General features: G+C 38.4%; 2 protein-coding genes across 8 annotated transcripts in view; one reads left to right on the top strand and one right to left on the bottom strand.

The window, feature by feature from the left end:
- The first annotated feature begins 25 nt into the window (after window positions 1–25).
- Window positions 26–11,864, top strand: zmp:0000000881 (serine/threonine-protein kinase pkn3). Of its 6 annotated transcripts, XM_046043907.1 has the most exons (7): window positions 26–73; window positions 2,953–3,035; window positions 3,541–3,614; window positions 7,327–7,480; window positions 8,333–8,471; window positions 8,998–9,105; window positions 10,131–11,864. In XM_046043907.1, the coding sequence occupies exons 4-7, from the start codon at window positions 7,335–7,337 to the stop codon at window positions 11,451–11,453; spliced, it is 1,716 nt and encodes a 571-aa protein (XP_045899863.1). In that variant the 5' UTR covers window positions 26–73; window positions 2,953–3,035; window positions 3,541–3,614; window positions 7,327–7,334; the 3' UTR covers window positions 11,454–11,864. The 6 variants fall into 6 exon arrangements, with proteins under 6 accessions (XP_045899863.1, XP_045899860.1, XP_045899862.1 ...); XM_046043904.1 differs by lacking the exons at window positions 26–73; window positions 3,541–3,614 and adding an exon at window positions 5,654–5,806 and having other exon boundaries at window positions 2,999–3,035; XM_046043906.1 differs by lacking the exons at window positions 26–73; window positions 2,953–3,035 and adding an exon at window positions 5,702–5,806 and having other exon boundaries at window positions 3,519–3,614.
- A 6,166-nt stretch (window positions 11,865–18,030) lies between these two features.
- si:dkey-199f5.8 (beta-1,4-galactosyltransferase 3) overlaps window positions 18,031–22,834 on the bottom strand; it is a 30,155-nt gene continuing 25,351 nt past the window's right edge. For both annotated transcript variants that reach the window (XM_046044895.1, XM_046044896.1), the window contains exons 7-8: window positions 21,319–21,423; window positions 18,031–21,170 (exon numbers count right to left, since the gene is read on the bottom strand). In XM_046044895.1, the coding sequence (XP_045900851.1) occupies window positions 20,897–21,170; window positions 21,319–21,423 (379 nt within the window). In that variant the 3' untranslated portion in view covers window positions 18,031–20,896. The remainder of the gene's footprint in view (window positions 21,171–21,318; window positions 21,424–22,834) is intronic.

Below are 22,834 nucleotides of genomic sequence, written 5' to 3'. Positions count from 1 at the left end.
AGAACAGTTCAGACCTCCCTGCGACCGGCTCCCCGGTTTCTCCTTTAGTTTGGTTTTGGACTCTTACTTTGTGGTATTTATCTTGTTTTTGCATACTACAACACCAGGGTCCTGTTTCAGAGAGAAGGTTCAACAAACTCTGAGTGTAAACCTGAACCCTGGGTTGACGAACTCTGAGCTGTCAAACTCCGAGTTTTCCGTTTCAGAAAGGCCGATCAGAATAAGTTCAATCAACTCAGAGTGTGTTGAGCCTGATGGAAGCGCGTGCGTGGGGATGGGGAAAAAGCCATAATCAATGGAGCTCTGATACTACGATTCACCATGGCAACGGATAAATAAAGGCAGAGCCTCCATTTTAATCGGGTGGAGCTAGAAATATGAATGCTGCCAACGCGGACCATGATAGGCTTTAAAACGCAGGATCGATACGTTAACAATATCAGGCTATATTTTATACAGCGTTGCTCATTCATTATTTACCAGACTGGAATTTCCTTAATGAATGAAGTGCTGGAATTCTCCTCCAGCCTGTTGTTCATTTTAAACAGCTACAGGCCTGTTTATTCAGCTGTAACCTGACGGGACTAAATGCCAGTGGCAATAACTGAAGATGAAAATATTAATGGAACAGATTAGGCATGGTTCAGGCTGCTCATGGACCTGTGATTGTAACGTGACAGTCCGACTCAATAGGCCTTTGCATATTAATGATTTTTTTTTTTTTTATGTAAAATGTGTCTAGGTTCAAACTGACTGTGAAGTTTTAGACGTCTGTTACATTAGGCCTAATCAAATCTTGCTCATTTCGTATTTTATGAAATGCTGTCAAAACACATTCAATCAGCAGATATAGCCTAATGAAAAACTCACTTTTAAACTAGCCTACATGTAGGCTATTTGTTTCAGCTGCACCACAGTCATCCTCACTCAGAAATATTCACATCATATCCAGCTGATAACTACGATATGTTCAATCTGTGCGACTACAATATGAAAGGTTAGGCTACTGTTCATTGATCAGTTTTGTACAGATTACTTTAAACAGTGTAGCGAGAGCCGGGAAGAATGAAACACTTTTCAGATATACGTCATTTTAAAATATAACGTTACTGACAGAAATCATTTGTTGTTGTCATCAACAACTCTTCTTCAGGACTTCAGTATATAATATCACTTTGAAGGAAAGGTGCGCTTGTTTCATTCGTCCCTACTGTGCGGGACAGATGAAACACAGGGGTGGGAAGAAACACAACGACATACATAAGTTATTCTTGTTTTTATTTAGAAAGCTTGACACTGCCCTTCTTAATATGTAATTGCAAACTCATTATGTCCCTTTTCTTAATAAAAAATAGCATAAATACAACTTTGCTAGCTCACTAGAAAATCTAACAGCTAATGCACATTTGGATCAGATATCGGCTGCCCTTTTTATGTACATCTGCAGCCTGTTTTCCTGGTCTACTGTGAAGATCCTGTTATTTGGCTGTGAGCATCCTGGTGGTCCAGCCTGCAGCCTGGTGGACTCTGGCCCTCCTCCGTATCTAAATAAGGTAGAATGGCTGCGAAACAATCGTCCCGACAGTTGACGTTTAAACTTCACTAGCTTCTAAACTGTAAAACTTTGACATTTAAAGATTCAGGATGTGTTAAAGTACTAACTAATCTTTCATGTGATCATGGCCATGGCACATGGAACAATAAACACAACTCGTCATTCAAAAAAAAAAGAAAAAGAAAAAGAAAAAAAAAAGATCGCTTGATTGAATTTACTTTCCGTGACTGAAAACAGCTTCTTTCGTATAACTCCGTGAAATGTGACGTATCCACCTGATTTTTTCCCCTGTTCTGTTAAGTACTGTGGACTGTATGTGCTGAGGTAGTTTGGTATATCAGACTTGTATGGGCTCCGAGAAAATCGCTGTGTTTCATTCGTCTCGACTCTCCCCTAAGTTTTTTTGCCTTAATGTCCACAGAGTCACTGTGTTATAAGCTAAAGGACAGTGTAGTTTGTAGATTTTATTCTGTGCTGAGGATAAATTTACGATGTCCAAAGATAACTCTCTGTCCATACATCGATGACAGATTGATCATAAAAGCGTCATGTTCAAGATCATGTTTGGGTAAAAAAAAAAAAACCAGCCTATTTAACCATGATTTGGATGTTTCTGAAGACGTAGGTTAACTGTGTTCCAACATGTGCTTTGATATCGACAGTCTGAATGAGGAAATGTCAGACAGCCGTTTCAAGCTCCGCAGGAGGGGAGGAGTCAGAGAGAAACTCAGCTCCTCCAGATCAGGTTAGGTTCACAGCGTAAGTTGCCGGGGTTACAGACCTAGAGTTTATCTGATCTCGGGCTCAACTAACTCAGAGTTTTCACTAAACCCGCTTTCTGAAACGGGCCCTGCACACACATGCAACCAACATCCTGCCCAGACACTACTGAAACAGACTACATATACCTCATACTTTTGTTATATTAGTTTGAAATACCCTTTTAAGTTTGCTTAAGCTTGGTTTAAAGATAGCAAGACTACATTAAATAAATATTGATTTTCCATCTGAATCATCAGAATGGTTGAGATTGAAATCTCAACCCTAAATAGATGTTGAATCAATATTGCAGTACTGATGAAAAACGACCATGTATGAGCGTGACATTGGAATAATATTGATTTATAGTTGCCCCGATTATACTTGATTAAGCATTGATTTGTAGTTGACTGGGTAACAACAACAATATTGAAAAATCTTCTATTTATAGTTGACCAGAAATGACATGATACTGAAAAGCCATTGATTTATAGTTGACCGGGAAACATGATTGAAAAATAATTGAATTGTAATTGACCGGGATCAAAAATCCTCTATTTATGGTTGACTGGGAAATGACGTGATATTGAAAAGCCATGGATTTATAGTTGACCGGGAATTACTGTATGATTGAAAAGTCAATGCAGCATTATTGACCTGGAGACCATCACTTGGTGGATCAACGTTCCTGAACCCCACACATCTCACAAGTCCACATCAGGTAAGCACATATTTATTTATCTAATGTTTAATTGTACCAAATTTGTAGACATTTATCATTTATTGACATTGTCTAACATTATATGCAGTCATAGACTATATACAAGTGTTTCAATACCATTTTATACTGACAAATAGCACAATATCCATCAGAGTCTGATGTTGATTCAATTAAATTAGCGTTGAGAGCAGAATGCTGATTCAACATAGTTTCAATAATGTTTGCCATTTTGATGTGGCCTTTGACCGAGGTCAAATATAGGCTTAATAGCTTATATAGGCTGGTTTAGGCTGGTGATATAATTCAGGTCGGAATTGCGATGCGATTTTGACTTATCGTCACTCTAGAGCAGACGTTGTGTTATTATTCTGCGAATGCGGGTCACTTTCAGGCTGCATACAATTCACACTGGAGTCTGATATGGGCTACATTTAAGCAATAATGTCAACTGTCAAACAAAAAGCCAAATCTCCACAGAGCGGTTCTGGATATCTTCCATCCTTAGGAGAAATCTCAGAACTGTCCATCCATCGTCAACCGCTGCGTACAGGGAGGCTGTCCCAGCTGACAACGGGCGGGGTAGGCTACACCCTGACGCATGGGCCACGCATAGACAAACAACCAGTCACACTGACAATTTAGGGTCACCAATCAACCTAGTCCGCATGTCTTTGGACGGTGGGAGGAAGCTGGAGCATGTAAAGTCCACACAGAAAGGCCGGGGCAAACGGGGTTTGAACCCGCGACCTTCTTGCTTTGAGGCCACAGTGCTATCCATCGGACCGCCCAGAACCTTATCCAATCTCCAGAGCCGCTCAAAAAAAAGGCCTTCTCTGAAACCAAGCAAAAAGCTGGCTACACATTGTTTTAGTATCAGAAAGCATGAGGGTCTGTCACCTTCTGGAGCAGTGGGCTAGTAGTCCACCAGGTAGTTATGAAGTGGTTCAGCAATTATGGAGTACAAGGGCTTAGAAAATGCCAGACCATATTTAAAACTGCAATGAGACGGGCCTGCATGACCACGTTCTTTATTTAGTTCTTAAAAATATGACTTTTATCTGTTCATATGAATTAATGTAAATGTTCAAGCTTTCAGCTTTCTGTCCTTTTTTCACAATGATTTTTAAAATTTAGTGATATTCAGTTATGCATGCATAAAGTAAGTTAGGCTTTTTTAGGCCTAATACAAGTGTTCAAGATTACATTCCAGGCAGAATTTTGTTTTTGACATAAGGAACACTAATAGGTGTGTCATATCTCCTCTGGGTATGATATCTACATTCTTTCTACAGGTGTGGTAAGAAATTAAAGGATTTAATGTGTTGAAAGATGTGTAAGAAAGATAAGGGAATAAGTTACAGAAGTCAAAATTGCAATGAAATTTCCCAGATTACACAAATTCTCCCTACTGATGACGGAGAAAGTCAACAGAGCAGACGCATACAGGAAGAGAAAAAAACGCTAAAGCCAGTTTGTGTGCAGTAAGAGTCAGTAAAGCGTGTGTGTGTGTGTGTGTGTGTGTGAGAGAGAGAGAGAGAGTGTGAGTGTGTCATTACAACTGTCATTCTGTGGGAAACATTTAGACACGTTTTTCTGCAATTCATTTTCAGCTGGATTTTATTTGAACTAAAGCAGTCACCCATGTCCTTCATATAAATACAGATGGATGACAAATTAAAAGAAAGAAATGTGAATAAATGAGTAATCATAAAAGTTTTTCCCTGGCCATGGGTGTATCACTGCCCAGGTGTTAAAGTACCAAACATGAACCACAACTTCCTCCATTCATGTCCCACCAGGGCCATTACACACAACAAAGGTCCCTACCTTTGTTGTGTGTAATTCCCCTTTTCTTTCCTCTCCTATCCTGTCATCTCTCTACTTTTGTTTCTCTAATAAAGGCATACAATGACCAAAAACTCTTTAAAGAATATATAGATGAATACAATTCTGATATTCTAACAATATAGATAGATTTAAAAGTTAAAGGATCACCAAAGCAACTTAAATTCATCCTGAGGGGGACATGTCTGCATCAATAATAAATGGAAATAGTTGTTAAATGTTCACTTAAAACCACAAATGGTCTGTAGGAAAAGTCAAACATCAGTGGGATTCGTCCTCAGGGTAACACAAATGTCTGTACAAAAGTTCATGGGTATTTATCCAATATTTGTTAAGCAACAAGTCAACCAAGAAATGCCACATAGCACTTTGTTTTTCACTCAACAAAGACACAGAAGTGTTTTCTGATCAGGCCCTCCAATTGGCAGGACCACATAATTTGTCAGTGCCTTGCAACATCACCTATAATAAAGTATAAATAAATAAATCAGATTTATGATTTGGCAATATCATGGTCATGGTCTGATTAGGTTTTAGTCACAAAATCAACTTGGTTGCTTTAAGTGTCTCTGCCCATGGGTCCATTGTTTCATAATTGATCCATAGCTCTGACATACAGACTAACTAGCCGCTATATTAGTGCTACTATATAAAAATTTATTAAAAGTATTGCTCCTGTATTTTCCACATGGTCATTAGTGAGAAAACCCCTCACCTCATCTTGGCTGTGTCAGTGAAGCTCCATCCACACACTCACATGTCCTGTTAATCAGATATCCAGCAAGGCTGCTGTAGTACTCAGGTGTGCCTGCATCGCTCAGGGCCATTGACAAGACACAAGAAGGCGTGGAACAGGTATAAAGAGAGACAGCTATGTCAACTCATGTTCAGACCTGACGCAGCAGCTTTCTCTCTACAGCAAAAAGGTAAGAACCTAAGAAGATTTTTGTGGAACATGTATCCACTTTAAAAAAAAATTGTAGGCTTGTGTAGTATTGGCTCTGGATCAACTTGATTACAGCACTTTAGAAGGTTGTTATTTAATTATAGCAAAAAATGCTATAAAAACAGAATATATTAACAAATTAGCCTTTTGTGAGTTCACTGATTAATGTACTTTTTCTAACACCTTCAGTCTGTCTTTTGTGAATATTAATTGCTGTAAGGTGTCTTGACTATATTCTCTGATACTATGACTATTCATTCTTAAGCTGTTAGCTTAAACATGTGAGTGTGGGAGTTTCTATGTGTACAAAGTTGGCAGCTTGTAAAGACAAACATCTCTTTCTTCCAATTCTTCTTGTTGATTGACCAGTTTGTCAGCTTCATATCTTCTTATACAATACACTGCTCAAAGGCTGTGTGAAATGGACTGCAGAATAATGTTATGGATGTCAATCCTCTGTCAAAATTCTTTAAATGATGTTTAGATCAGCCCATGGAAGCTTACACAACTGGCTCAGTTATGGTTAATTTAGACGGTCTCTGAGGTGAGCAGCTTGCTTGTACTATTTATTCATTGGGATTTCCTGGTTCCAGACCTTTTTAATCACCACCCACACAGTATCTTTGATCTGTTCGGCAAATTATATATTCAATTATGCAACACAAAATGAAGGCACTGCCCCAGAATACCCAGTCTTACTTAATACTGGTTACACTTCCTTACTGAGAATGCTTATTTATATTTAACCCATTCTGAATTTCGGATTAAAGACATTTGTAGAGATATCAACAATCCAACACAGGAGCTCTGTGGTTAGTAGCAATTTGGTAAATCATATAATGTTTTCAGCTGGTTTTATGAGGCTGTTAGTGGTGGAAGAAATACTCAGTTCTTAACTTACATAAAAATAGCAATATTTCACAAGTAAAAACATTTTAAATTGTACAGAAGTATTTGAAATATCAAGTATTAAGTATCCAAAGTAAAAGTTCTATTATTATAACAGAATGATTCCTGACAGTGTTATATTGTATTATTCGATTATTAATACCAATGCATTTATGTGTCTTAGGCATTTTAATGTAAAGCTAATTATAACAAATTTATTTACTGTTGGGCAGTATAAGCTACAACAATGTACATTTTATTAGTGTATTTTATATTTAATTGTATTCATTGAGTTTGGTATCTCAATAAATAACCTTATGCTGACATAGCTGATGCATACGTTAGCTAAATATGAGTCACCTGTTTGGTTGACTCTATAACCATGCTCATAATAGTTTCTGTTTCTGTCTGAATTGGTCTTGTATCCCAGTCACAAACAGTATTTTGCAAGCTGACAAAGAGGAAAGTCCCAAAAATCACAACAGTTGCGACAAATATGACAAACAGAAACCGTGATCACAAAAAAGACATAGCAAAGAGATATTTACATAACAGCATCAAAAAAGTAAAACTTCATCATGATTATAAAATGACCTCTCCCTCACTGTCTAGTCACCTAGATGGCGTACTCCACCAACACTCTCGCACAGGGCTGTTTTGGTAAGGTGTACAAGCAGAAGTACAATGATACCTGGGCTGCTGTAAAGAAGGTCCCCCAGCAGCTCATCTGTCGGAAGGACCTGGAGAGAGAGTGTGAAGTGTACAAGTAAGTACAAGTCATTTTATTAATGTTTGCAGTCTCAAACATGGCTGAGCACTACTGAAACTGAAAAAGGAGAAGCTGATGAGGCAAAACACCTAAGTTTCCAAAATGTCAGGAGATGTAAACACAAGTCTCTTTCTTTTGCGGTGACGTTTTTAAAATTTTATTTAGAACAACAAAATATGTTATGGAAGCAGTATTTACTTACTGTACAATGTAATGTAGACAAATTCCTTAGCTTACAGTATATCAAAGTATAGTAATATTATTACTGGATAACAGTATTGATGTTACAATTTAATTATTTATGGTAAATAATAATCTTTTAATTAGTCATATACTTACAAGAAAAATTTGGAATTGGAAAAGTTCTTTTTAAAACTTTTTAAATATAAAGTACTTTATTATTATTAATAGGGAACAAAACAATAGGCCACACCTGGGATGGAGGGTGTACATTTATGATGACAGTAATGTAATTACTGTGTAAGTAATTATTTGGTTTCTTGTATACACAAAATATTTTTGGACATTAAATGACACATCGTTAGCAGTTGTTTTGGGGTTTGTTTAACTATACAAATGATCTTGATTTTTGATTATGTAAAAACATGGAACTGAACAAAATCTGAAATGCAGGAACTTTATAAAATCTGAGCTGCAGATTTTAAAAAGTGATGTCTATTTGAGATTGAAAACTTTACAAGACATTCAAGCAGAATCTTCTATCTAAAGATAGAAGATCAGGATGGTTTCAAATCTTTCAGCCAACAAATAGTAACTCTGTTTTATTTTATTTTATGCTGATTGTTTAATTTCTTTTTCTCTCCATGACTTGTAACCACTGATCCGCAGCAAGGCAAATCATCCCAACATAGTGAAACTTCTGGGAAACATAACACTCCAAGACGGAAAATGGATCATTCCTCTAGAGTTTATCTTTGGAGAGGACTTAGAGACCACCATATTCAAAACAGCAAAGTCTAAAATACAGGTAAAGTTTTCCTGGCAACAGACAAAAGGAACATGATTCAAGGTGAAAATTAAGGATAGTAGTACCTAGAATCCAAAAATAGTAAAACTACATTTGTTTTTTTATTAAAATGTTTAAAGCCTAACACTATATGTCATGATCCAATTTGACCATGATGACAAAGATCCTCGAGAGTCTTCATTGTTTGTCCAAAATAAGGCAGGTCACCTGGTGCATTGGTTTATGACATAAATCTCAATCGTATTCTGACACATCTCGTACCTAAATTTTCTGAAATCTGGACAAATCTATGTGACAATGTGTTGTTTTCTGTGACTGTAGTCTGCCAAAGTCAGTCCTGAGATGTATGATAGGGTTTGCATGTGTGTACCTGCCTCACTGATTTCATGTCACACCTTGTTAACCTCAGACAAGCAGTCTCATTCAGGCCTGAAGTAAAAAGGCGTGCAACTCAAGATGAGAAAGTTAGTTTGAATATTATGCGGGTGATATTTGATGCCAGTTTGGCTACATTTGATCTCCACAGATGACTCCGGCTAATAAAGGCACTATCATCGTCGGCATGTGTGAAGGGCTGCTTCATCTCCACTCCAAAGATATTGTCCATCAAGACCTCAAGCCTGAAAACATCATGGTGAGTGGATACCTGCACAGAAGTTCAGCACACTGATGCACACACTGATAGGAGCACCGAAGGTTGATATTAACCGATGAATCCTTATGTTGCTAGAATGATGATTCATAAAGAAATAATGTCTCTCTGTCTCCAGTAAAATAAGGTTGCTAATAAAAATCTTAAAAATAAGGTTTGCTGAAAAATAACACATTTTAACCTGAGGACTTCTCTGGGATTAATAGCGGTTGTCGTACAGTTGATTCTTCTGAATAACAAACTTCTGTTTTACTGTAGACTCATTCATGTCATTTGGCATTCTAGTTACATTGTGTCAGGAAGATGTGTTTGGTTAACAGTGGTTTTCTACAGTGGCCGGGAGAGCTCACTGCACTGCAGTTTAAGAACACACAAGTTAGTACACTAAACAAATTTTTCACCATTTCGACAACACAGACAGTACAAATACAGAAACGCTGCATGTCATACACAATTCACATTACACAATGTCTTTTTGCAAGGGGACATATTTTTTTCCTAAGTGTTCTTGATATTTTCTTAATTTGCTTGTGTTTTGACCATTTGCATACATTTTCCTGTCATAGTTTTTAGACATGCTAGCGTGGGTGGTTCTAGGGATGGCAATGTCGCTTGGTTTGTCAGTCCACTAGTTTGGTCCAGACTCAAATATCTCAACCATGACATTTTTGGGCAGGCATTCATCGAGCCCTGAGGATAAATCAGAATGACTTTGCTGATTCCCTGACCTTTCCTCTAGTGCCACCATGTGACATTTCCAGTTTTGATTTAAATGTCTTGACAACTATCGGACTGATTGTGTACACACATTCATGTCTCCCTCAGGATAAATTGTAATTACTTTGGTGATCCCTTAACGTTTGAACTAGCACCATCATCGGGTCAAAATTTGAAATTAGCCCAACACATTGCTCAATAACTAAGGACCTGCAAAAGTTGTGACATTGCTGTCAGCCTCAGTTTGTAAGACAATATTTCAAACAGACTAAACAACATTTGTCCTCCAGGTGGAGCATAACACAAACAGAGCTGTCATCATCGATCTGGGACTGGCCAAGTTTTTCCGGCATGGTCTCAACTCTGCCATAGACATGGGGAACGAGGCCTACTCGGCCCCTGAGGTGCTGCAAAGGTGCAGCCAGCGGGACCAGCGCTCAGACGTGTGGGCCATGGGTAAGATCATTGCTGAGCTCTGTGCCCGGATTCGGCTGTACACGCCCAGCGTCTGTCCAGCCAAGATCAAGGAGACCCTGCAGGATCAGCCGTACTGCCACGCTGTGTGTAGGATGGTGGAGCCCGACCCTACTCTGAGGGCCTCCATAGCAGGGGTCATAAGTGAGATACGAAAGGCCGCAGATGCAGGCAGCGTCACCACTACAGCTGTTCAAAAAGACCAACTTAAGGCACCTGCACCACAGATTAATGTCCAAAACAGGGATCCATCACCAGTGAACAGAGGAGCATCTCCACTGAACAGGGATCCATCACCAGTGAACAGAGGAGCAGCTCCGCTGAACAGGGATCCATTACCAGTGAACAGAGGAGCATCTCCGCTGAACAGGGATCCATTACAAGTGAACAGAGGAGCAGCTCTGCTGAACAGGGATCCATTACCAGTGAACAGAGGAGCATCTCCGCTGAACAGGGATCCATTACCAGTGAACAGAGGAGCATCTCCGCTGAACAGGGATCCATTACCAGTGAACAGAGGAGCATCTCCGCTGAACAGGGATCCATTACCAGTGAACAGAGGAGCAGCTCTGCTGAACAGGGATCCATCACCAGTGAACAGAGGAGCAGCTCTGCTGAACAGGGATCCATTACCAGTGAACAGAGGAGCAGCTCTGCTGAACAGGGATCCATTACCAGTGAACAGAGGAGCAGCTCCGCTGAACAGGGATCCATCACCGTTTAATAGGGATCCGGTACCATTAAACAGAACTCCTTCACCCTTTAACCAAGATCCATCACCACTCAACAAGTTTCCGTCACCGCTGAAATGGGAGCGTTCACCCAGACCAGACATAAAAGTTTTTTATCCTGACGGTAAACAGCATCTCTCCCCTCCCACTCAGATGACAGAGGACAAGAGCAAAAACCAGGCTCTGGTGCCAATGGGCGGAGCCGACCTCACGCAAGACTTCATGAAAATGAAGTTGTTCCAGGAGGCTGCCAGGGATCTGCCCTGCAACCTTCCCACAACAGGGAGGGTGGTGATGCGCCGCTTTGAGGAGAAAAATGGGGAGATGGAGACATGGGAGCAGAAGGAGGTGGTGACTCGTGATGGGAAGATAGTGAAGTTTGACGATGTCAAGTTTAATAGCAAGTAGGCTAAGAATGAGAGTTCAAGGATTTGTTATTCGGCAGATACTTAAAAATGATTGCATGTGCTGGTTGAATGGTTAGTTTAGTGTCACTTAGCTTTTGTTATCTTTTTAGGAAGGCATGTAAATTATTTTTCCACTGAGCTAAAGAGTAAATTGAGATAAAGCTACGGTAGGCACCTGCTTCTGCCACAGATACAATGGACCTGTCACAAAAAAATGCGGTATGGTAGTGTGAAGCAGTAATGAGAGACTTCTTGAAAATGAAATGGGTTTGGTTGTGTTGAAACACGATAATCAGGAATTTGATTGAGCTTCTAATTTACTTGCCAAGAGAGAATCTGCTTGCACGAACAACCATCTGTGAATGTTTTTCAGCATCTGAATGTATCAGACTGTATGAGCCGTGAATGTGGCTCATACAGTTATCTTATCTTATCTACATTATCTTTATTTATGTATATAAATACATTCTGAAATATCTGTTGAGATAGATTTTATTTCTTTGGGATGCTTTATGCTCATATGTATTACACCTTTTTCATTACATTGTCATTGCTTTAGTTGTTTTAATAATCAGAAAATCTGAGTAGTTAATGACAAGAAGCAAATATATAATTATATTTATTATATAATAAATATAATTATAAACAAAAGTGATTACTTTTCTGTAGCTAATATCATTGAATCACACCAGCCACAACAATGTGTTGATGTTCCAAATCATTAGCACTCTTACATGAGTAAGGGCTAGACCACACCCATCTTCAAACTCAGCCTTCATTTTCATTTTCACAGGTACACACCTGTAAGAAATGAAAACCAAACCAGCCAGGATTTTGTCGCTTGTAATTACCAGAAAAAAGAAAAGGAACATTTACATGGGCAAAAAACAACAAATAAAAGTCACAGCTGTCTTCTCAGGTGACGGTTATAGGGCAGCAGGGCTGACCATTTTCATTATTAATTTTCTGCTTATTAGTTTTGTCTATAAAACATCAGAAAACTGTGCAAAATGCCCATTGCAATTACTTAACACCCAAGGTGATGTCTTCATGTGTCTTTTTTTGTCTTACTAACCGTATAAAACATAAAAATAATTTCAGTTCTGGGTGCAGAATTCAAAATTCAGAGCTCAGCCTCAGGCACACAAAACAAAAGGCTCTGTTTTTCATTCTACAGACCCTTTTTAAAACCAGAAGAGCTTGTTACACAGCCTAGCCATTTATTTTTGTTGCTGCAATGCTGCAGTAATAATGCAGTTAATGCCTTAAAACGTCAACACTGCACTGAATACTCAGTGTGCTCCCCGTGCTCAGTGCGTCAAATAGCAAAGGTTTTTTTTTTCAAATCTAAGACTTACAGTCTGTCTTTTTCACATTGACATTGAACCACTTCACATGTTGATTTACGATGACTCTGTTTTTAGTATCTAACTAAGCCATGACAGTGTGACAGTGAGCCAGCATGCACAGTACCTTTACCCTGAAAATTAAGCCGCTAGATCGAATCCAGCAATGATGATTAACTTTATTGTTTGCACCTCTGTCTGGGGTATGCTTTTCCTACATCAGTAGAGTAAACACTGTGTAATGTGAGTAATTTAGATATTTTTTTCTTCACCCTTGCTTACCCCAGCAATCATGAGTCACCACCACCACAAAATCACCAATGCACCAAGACTAAGGTGTATAATTTAATGTAAGTGTGTAGGTTTAGACACCTCTGGTTTATACACTTAAAAATTTTGGGGACACTAATTGTGGCATCATACGGTTGCTAGACTTTTGTGTCATTGTGCAGCCCTTATAGAAACATACTTTATTTATCCCTGGGGGAAAATTCCCATGTAACAGCAGCAATACATGAAAAAAATCACAAAGTTTGTGCAAAAAAACACAAATGTCAAACACAAGGGCTAACATAAAAAGTAAAAAAAAAAAAAAAAGAGTATGGCCTTTAAAACATGTTCATGCATATAAATGTGCAAACTACAGTAAGGTGTGCAAAAACAATGTTTTAAGTTTAAAAGATTTTTGCACTGTGCCAGAAGTAAGAAGTAAGAATATAGCCTACGTGGGTTAACAAAACTGCCTAAAATGACTTCCTGGTTCGTGATTCACTTGCTAAGATGAATGAAACAGGACTGCAGTACACCTGTGCTAATATAACATGGTCTTCCCATGGATTTGGTTGTTTTAAAGGTGTCTTTCTATTGTTGTTTTGGGTCAGTGAAGGAGTGTTGTTCACCCTATAGGGCCACCTAAGGGTGGAGTGTAACAAATGGGGTTTGTCTGGGATATGTGCATCCATGAGGTGAGTTAAATGTAGGTGGGTTTCTTCTTACAGTGACAATACTAGCATGCTAATGTTAAACAGGCACAATGTCATGACTCCTTCTCCAGACCAATGACATTGTAAGTTCAAAAGTGTGAAAAGTGATTTGTGATCTGTGGATCTGGAGCTGTTAATCCTTTAGTCAATCTAAGCCACAAGTGAGATATGTGGTTTCCTTTGCAGAGCTGAGGAGTATAATGTCTCTATCTGGGCTGTTTAAAGCTACATACTGGTATTTCTGCAGAACTCCATGTGGGTTATGTAACATGGGAAGCTGTTCAGACAACTGTTCACACACAGTGATGATGATGTGCTTGCAAAATAAGGTAGCAAAGAATTTGTCTGAAGAATTGTACAAAAGCTGTATGCCCTAACCATTAAGCAATATAAGCATTTGCTTAAGGCATAGATATGACAAGTTAAACTAAATTAATGAACAAGACAAGAACAAAAGTCAACACAAACTGGGATAATTCTTCACATACTATTCTTTTGAAAGTTTGCATCATATCTTTTAGGTTGTCATATCCTTTCTACATTCGGACATCTTACGCATGACGACTAATGAGATTCAGCCCTTTCCAATGAGAACATTACACTAAACTTTAAGCAGATCAAGCAACACGCCCTCAGAAGGACCATTCAGGATTAAGAATTAATGGACAAATACTGTATTTACTGTAGAGTGTTACTGCTAATCAGTCCATGTGAAGTGGCAACACATAACAATGAGGAAGGCCCCCCAAAGTCTTGGGCACTGCAAAAGAAGTACCTTTGAGAAAGAAAAGTGGCAGCTAAAAGACACACACATAAGAGAGTGAAATAAAAATGTCACTTGACAGTCATTTCTGTTGACATTGCCATGCTTGTTTTAATAATAAAACACCAAAAAGTGACAATGGAAACAAATCACTTGGCCTAATCTTGCTATGAGTATACATTCTCCATTCTTTTGTCTCTTTGAAGGTGTACTTAGAAAAACTGGTGCTTTGAGCCTAATGTTAACTGACAGCTCACATTGGCAATGTTAATGTCCAGCAGGTGTAGGCATAGCATTTAGCATGATAGCATTGGCTAATTAACGCTATTAAAAAAAAGAAGACTACAGCAGATGTTCCTGGGAATGTCATTTGTTTTGTAGGTATGGTCAGAAACCAAACAATCAATCAAATCCTCCCTGAATGTTTGTACCAAATGTCAGGGCAATCCATCCAATAGTTGCAGAGACCTTTCACTCGCAACCACAAATGTCAACCTCATGTTGGCGCTAAAGGAAAAGTCAGGGGATCACCAAGTTGTTAGGATTCATCCTCTGGGGATCACCAATGTCTGTAGCCTACTTTGTTTGGTATCAATCCATCCAGTAGATGTTGAGATATTTCACTGGAAAAGTAAAAACTTTGACCTGATGGTGGCGTTAGATAATAAGTCCTCAGCAGCAGAAAAAACATGAGCAAACCTGGTAAGCCATGCCATTAAGATTTTGCACTTGAGAGAACTTAAGTTTAAGGCAAAGCACTTTATCTTTGGGAGATGTATGAATTTCAAATTTGTGACAATAAAACATTTTTTTATATATTTAAATAAATACTTAATTTGCCCTGCATTGAACAAATTATTCAACATTACCTGTCTGAAGCATACTCAAAATACAAGTTAATACATTTTCAAGACAGCTCTACACATGCTGGAATTACTCTTTATTTTCTTTGCAACATAAACAACTTCTGTCTTTCAGAGTCATCCTCACATATTAATGACATGTGATTCTCCTTTTGAAGATGGCCAGTTATGATGCAGCAAACTAAACACCTTGATAAACAACCCTAAGAGCAAAGGACTATATCTTTAGATTGTAGTCCATTTTTCAGCATACTGACCTCTGTTTTCTTACCTTTCTTGTCTTCATGGCTTGTGTTACTAAAAGCATTTACGATGACTCTGTTTTTAGTATCTAACTAAGCCATGACAGTGTGACAGTGAACCAGCATGCACAGTACCTTTACCCTGAAAATTAAGCCGCTAGATCGAATCCAGCAATGATGATTAACTTTATTGTTTGCACCTCTGTCTGGGGTATGCTTTTCCTACATCAGTAGAGTAAACACTGTGTAATGTGAGTAATTTAGATATTTTTTTCTTCACCCTTGCTTACCCCAGCAATCATGAGTCACCACCACCACAAAATCACCAATGCACCAAGACTAAGGTGTATAATTTAATGTAAGTGTGTAGGTTTAGACACCTCTGGTTTATACATTTAAAAATTTTGGGGACACTAATTGTGGCATCATACGGTTGCTAGACTTTTGTGTCATTGTGCAGCCCTTATAGAAACATACTTTATTTATCCCTGGGGGAAAATTCCCATGTAACAGCAGCAATACATGAAAAAAATCACAAAGTTTGTGCAAAAAAACCCAAATGTCAAACACAAGGGCTAACATAAAAAGTAAAAAAAAAAAAAAAAAGAGTATGGCCTTTAAAACATGTTCATGCATATAAATGTGCAAACTACAGTAAGGTGTGCAAAAACAATGTTTTAAGTTTAAAAGATTTTTGCACTGTGCCAGAAGTAAGAAGTAAGAATATAGCCTACGTGGGTTAACAAAACTGCCTAAAATGACTTCCTGGTTCGTGATTCACTTGCTAAGATGAATGAAACAGGACTGCAGTACACCTGTGCTAATATAACATGGTCTTCCCATGGATTTGGTTGTTTTAAAGGTGTCTTTCTATTGTTGTTTTGGGTCAGTGAAGGAGTGTTGTTCACCCTATAGGGCCACCTAAGGGTGGAGTGTAACAAATGGGGTTTGTCTGGGATATGTGCATCCATGAGGTGAGTTAAATGTAGGTGGATTTCTTCTTACAGTGACAATACTAGCATGCTAATGTTAAACAGGCATCATGTCATGTTCCCCATCACAGTTTAGTGGATTAGTAAGTTAATATTTGTAAATTAGGACAAAGTAAAATACAAAAATAAATACAAAGTACAGCTGAGGATTTATTTTTGCAGGTAGTTGCTTATAAATTAAATAACTGGACAATTTAACATTTTGTCACTGTCCATTCCTGGCTCTTTGTTTTCTGTTAACCAGGTTGAAGTTATTACCTGTAGTTCAAGCTCTGAGAGAGGTGTGGCTTCTTGGTCACTTTAAGTTGCTGGTTTTGTGCAGAATGTGCATAGATTAAACAAAGCAAATTAATTTTGGTATTCTAGGTATTCTAGATATTCATTATTTTCTGATTACAAATGTAAGCTTATCCACAAGTAAATAGTTAAAACACAAATAATGCAAGTTGTTGTTCATATTAGCATGTTATTTAGTTATTTCTTGTATAACATTTCAAAAAATGGACTGTAAGAGCTATGGGAGTCACATGTGGTCATAGAGAGCCCTCTATTGGACTTAAGGATAAATTGCACTTTTTATATAGCTGTATTGGTCCTCTTGATTGTACAACACACTCAGTTCCTGTGATTTATGGAGAATCAAAGATTTAACCCTCCAGGTTAAAATTATTAGGAAAATAGTCTAGTTAGTGGTACGTTTGTCAAAATGTAGGAAGGGTTCATTCATAGAAGGGAACTGTAAATATTTATGTAACTGTTAAATTATGGGATGAGTCTACCAGGCTAAAGTATGGAGAAATGCATGCCGATTTATACATTAAGTATGCAGCTTTATGTGTGGGTTTTATTTGTTTTACTCCCGCTATGGTATCTTATTTTAGTCTCTGGAAACACATTTGTATCTGTTTTAAAACGTATAAATAAAGTTCTTTTAATAACTGCTTTGGAATCAATGCCCTAAAAATAACACTGAAAAGGGAATTTTTAAAACACGTCATGTGTGTTTGAGACATACGAAATGCTACTTCTAAAACACAGTATATGTGACAATACATTTCGACAATAAATAGTGGGTCTATCAATGACTGATGTTGAAAAGTGAATTAACAAGCGATTTGTAAAATGACACGTTCTTCACACTGCGGTTTTCCCACAGTAATACAACCTTTTTCATTTTCCTTTGTCATTTTCACAATTTTGGGTTGCAGCTCAAGTCAGTTTTGTCATTATGTTAATTTTCAATATTCACCTTTAGGTTATTGTATCTGAGCAAGACACCCCTAGGCATGTGATCTCTGACATATATAGCAATTGTAAAACCGTCAGCTAAATGTTTGAGTGTAAATACTTATCATTTTTATCCAAATACAAAAAAATAAAGTAACACCATTTATTTTAAATCATCAGTTTATTAATGAATTTAAGGCCACTCGGGACTGTGCAGAATTCATAAAAAGAGCAGAAATAACTCACAAAGCCACATTGCCCTTGCTTGTGTCAGTACTACTTTGTGATGGCTGCTTTCTATTGTTGCTGAGCTAATCCACATCAGAAGGGAGTCAAATCAAATCAAAACTAAAGTAGCTTTAAGAAAACCCAAAACATCAGGTCAAGTGTTACACAGTAAATGACCAGAGACTGTACATTGTGACTTTGGGAATAGAAGCTCATTTTGCTCACAAATGCTACTCTTATCCTCAAATTTTACAGAACAGCGAGGAGCACTCTGCACAGCAGATGGAAACTTGCTTTTTAAAGTCACAATAAGACAGTTTCCAGTTCACAACATAGACCCTGCAGCATGCTTCATAGTTTCTAGGTGAGCACGAATATGCATCATCTCCATGTTGTGTTCAGTACATTCCCACACCCTTACAAACAGGTTCATTGCCATGCATATTTACTCTTGATATAAAGATGCTGTTAGTGACCATGTGTTGAAATACTACTATTATGAGTTGCTAAGGCCATAGGAGTTGAATAAGTGAATATGAATTCACATAAAAATGATAATACAGTATATAGTCATCTATTTATGAAAATGACAGGCAACCACCATCAAAGCTCGTCTTGTCCACTTCAGCAGACAAACACCACAATGACATGAAGATAAACAATTTCAGTACAGCATTTGAACCTCCCTCGTCCCATCTGTGGTTTTCACTGAATGCATGATGGGTTAGAAATTCTTTGAACAGAATTGTAAGCAGCTACAAATATGGATAGGAAGATATGATAGGCCCATCAATTCAGATATCATAATACAGTGTTAACGGAAATCATTCACAACATATGGAGTATATATATATATATATATACACACACACACACACACACACACGCGCGCACATTCATACATCATCACAGCTTTCCATGCGGTTGTCTTTGGTTTCAGTCTGTTCACCTGCCAGTACAGCCACACTTTTGATAAAGCGACTGCGTATTTTTTTTCTAGTGTAAACAATCAAATCTGTCAGTACGGATATAGGTGAAGGGGAGGGTCGGCATGCAGCATACGGGCACTAGTGGGAAGGACATGGTAGATGTGTTAAAGAACTGGCTTTTCAGAGTTACATCGCAGGGCAACAAGGTCAATATTGATAAGAAAGAAAGAAACAGCCTTTTACCTTATTGGTGAGCCAAGATATAACTTAAATATTGCTGTATCTGTGACATATCTCCGATACTCAGTATATTTTCACAAAATTATCCTGTGTTGAGTGAAAACCTCACACCTGTGTCAACTTGACGACAATGATTTTAGACATTATTTTGTGGGTTTTCAAATTAAATCAGTCCAAGATGTCTGAGAATTGTCTCAAAATATAAAATATAATCCTAACTGAAGAAAAAAACATGTTCTTTAGTTACAACAGCAAAACAACTTCCATTACCCATCAACACATTGGCTCATGCTACTGAAATAACTTGTTTGCCTACGTCATTGTGGCTGCTGTAACTTCTGCTTGACAGCATCAACATTTACTCATCTCTACTTTACGTCCGACAATGGTCAGATGATGCTGCAGAAGTGATTCTTATTTGTGCAGAGCAAATGCCCTTTTCTAGTAAATTTCTCAATGCTTTATATAAATTAAGGACATAAGATAGGCGAAGTATAGGGAAAAAAGAGCACATTATAAAGATTGACTGTATATAATGTGTTGAGGGAGCAAGCCAGCACTCTTCAGGGCCACATTTACATAACGGGTTATACAGTACACTCTACATAATCAACATACATTTTTTAAAAGAATAAAGCAAGACCGACTCCATTTTGATGTGAATCACAAACTCATCTGAAGGCAAAGGACTGATCACTGACACCATTTGATAAAAGCAAAAAACAAAACAAAATTCAATCATATGATGAAGATATCAGATATGCTGAAATTTTAAAGGCTGAAATGTATGCAACTACTAACAAAATTTTCACAGAGTACCAGAGCTTGGTGTACAGAACTAAAATGTTTTCATTCCTCATTCACACTGGTAATTCTGACTGAACATGACAATAAGCAACATTATGTGTACAGCATCCATAACTCTGAAAAGTGATCCATCCACCTCTGTGTAGTAAGCGTTTCTAAACAAGACCCCATATATTTGCAGACAGATATGGATATGTGCACTGTCAGTAATAGCAGTAAGAGTAACACAAATCTGTCATGTTCCTCCACTCAGCACTCCCTGTAGCAGCTTCACACACTCCGTTTGAAACAAAAAACGTCTCCTTCACTCACGTATTTATTGGCGTTGAGACAGAAAATGAGTCAGACTCTGTTGTGGCACAGTGTGACTGATGCAAATTGCAGCTACCGCTCCATTAAACCCAATATTCTAAATAATATAAAGTACAATTAAAAAGACTAAAGAAGAATAAGATTCTAAGGCATCACAAGGTTTAAGCAGCGACCACAGTGCTGTAGATATACAAACTCATAGAGTCCAACTTTTACCCTTCACTCTTCTCTGTGGCCGCCCTAGGAAGAACTAAGGTGAAGAGCTGTCACCTCAGGGTTGAGAAATTCAGGTCTATTGTTTTTATTTTTAATAAATCAGGAGTTTTGAATCACACAAATCAGTGCCCCACTGTCCGCAGGCAGTATATGATGTTGATTCTCCACAAACTGATTCCTCCGCAAACTGAAGAAAAAGCTTAAAATAAGCAACAACAATCCAGGCCACTGAGGGAAACCATCCATCGAAGTTATGGCAAAGTGAAAACATGTTTGCGGTCTCTTAGGGTAGACTATTACTCTGAGTGGCCCTCTTTGAGTTTGGCAGGGCCTTTCGCTGGGACTTCAGCAGCTGCTGGGACTCTGGCAGGTGCTTTGACTGCAGGTTTGTCTGCAATTTTGGCAGGAGGTTGTCGTTTCAGAGGAGGTGGATGTAGGCCGGCCTCAGTGCCAATGTTGACAGTGATGTTGGTGTAGAGGGGCAGGTATTGCCGGGAGATTGTCTCATATTCAACTGTGTTCATTCCATCAGACTTCCAGGTCTGACGTGTCTTGGCCAGCATGTTGAACCTTTAAATGGAGAGCAAAGACAGAGCAGTGAATATTGCAAGGAATAAGGCTGCATACCTTTACATTTTACCTGTACACTAAAAACAAAGACTATTGTTTTATACTGTTTCTATTTGTGATCAAGCTGAACAGAGTCCGTTTACTGTACCTCTTTGGGTTTACATCATTGCCTTTGTCCAGCTTGTGTTTAATCATCTTGTAACGGCCAACCTTCAGTGATGGACGAGTAATATACATCCCCGCAAGAGACACTCTGAGGAGAGAAGAATGTCATCTATCACTCAGTAAAACTGGGTCACTCACACATCTCATGTGGTTCAAGAAAACATGAATCAAAACATTGATTCTGTATCCATAACAGTTGTGTTCATTTTTCAATTATTTTATTTTTTGAGTCTAACCTACATTACTTTGTGGTAAAGTCAGGGCTGTTTTTATTAGTGTTTAGTACCAATGTCATATTACAGGTTTACTCTGAATTTAGAGTTTAGAAGTCATTCAAGTAGAGCTTGGAAACTGGAAACATTTGCCTGATTGGCTACGGATTAAACGACACACAATGTTTTCAGAACAGCACGGTACACTAAATAAAACCATCAGAAACTTACATTTAATCTATGTAACATTCAACAGAGGCACATTGGCCATAATTCTTACTGTAACAGGAAATGCTCTAAAATACTGGAATATCATTAATACAAAAAACAATGTCATTAATGCTTCATCAAGACTCGGACCTGTTGATGATTCCTGAACAAATGCAGAGCCTATTTATCCAGGGCAGGCACAAGAGACTGACTAAAATGCACACAAAAAGGCACATTTAGCCAGGCTCAAGCACTTTGACCATAGGCTTAAATTCTGTATTCTTATGGCCAAGCAACCGTATCGCATATCAGCAGTGATAAACAGTCACACAGGATTAGATATTGCTTTGGCACGGTCCAATCTGCAGTGAGAGGATGCCTGAAGAAGGAGAAGCATTCACCTTCCTTTGCCTCGTTCTGCTAATAGTGCGTTCCATTTGACATTGGAAGTCGGAATTTCCGAGTTTAAAGTTAAAAATTTCAAAGGGAACACCCCCTTAAGTCGACTTGGGAAGTCGGGAGAACCGCACTGCCCCGACTTCATGATCCAAGATGGCTGTCGGGATATTGACAGTTAGTGAAAGCTGTAGTTTATACTGATTATTAGCTCTTCTGTGTAATTATGACTCATAGTAATGTTTGTATACAAAGTGCTGACCAGCTGCTGTTTATGGACGTGTTGCTACAGTGTTTAGTATGAGTAAATACCTGCACAATGCAGGGGTTTTTTTTATCAACCGGCACGATCATCAGACGACAGAACCGCGACTTGAGACGTGGACATTTGTATCACGGATTTCGTCACAATTTCAGAACCATCACATCCCTACTAAGGATGTATTACTTCCATAATGACCTCTGTCTAAACACCACCTACTTCCAGTACAACGGAGGATTCTACAGACAGAAGCATGGCTGTGCCATGGGCTCACCGGTATCCCCAATTGTGGCAAACATCTACATGGAAGAAGTGGAGAATAAAGCCCTCAACTCCTTCAGAGGAACAGCACCGAGCCACTGGTACAGATATGTGGACGACACCTGGGTCAAAATTAAAAGCCAGGAAGTGCAAGCTTT

Source organism: Micropterus dolomieu, linkage group LG03, assembly GCF_021292245.1.
Source record: "Micropterus dolomieu isolate WLL.071019.BEF.003 ecotype Adirondacks linkage group LG03, ASM2129224v1, whole genome shotgun sequence".
Classification (NCBI taxonomy): domain Eukaryota; kingdom Metazoa; phylum Chordata; class Actinopteri; order Centrarchiformes; family Centrarchidae; genus Micropterus; species Micropterus dolomieu.
This window is presented reverse-complemented; position numbering and strand designations above follow the sequence as displayed.

Coding starts and splice junctions, on each gene's coding strand:
- zmp:0000000881 (XM_046043907.1), top strand. CDS start 7,335: ATGGCGTACTCCACCAACACTCTCGCACAGGGCTGTTTTGGTAAGGTG. Junction 8,472..8,997: donor CAGCAAAGTCTAAAATACAG/GTAAAGTTTTCC, acceptor TGATCTCCACAG/ATGACTCCGGCTAATAAAGG. Junction 9,106..10,130: donor TCAAGCCTGAAAACATCATG/GTGAGTGGATAC, acceptor TTTGTCCTCCAG/GTGGAGCATAACACAAACAG.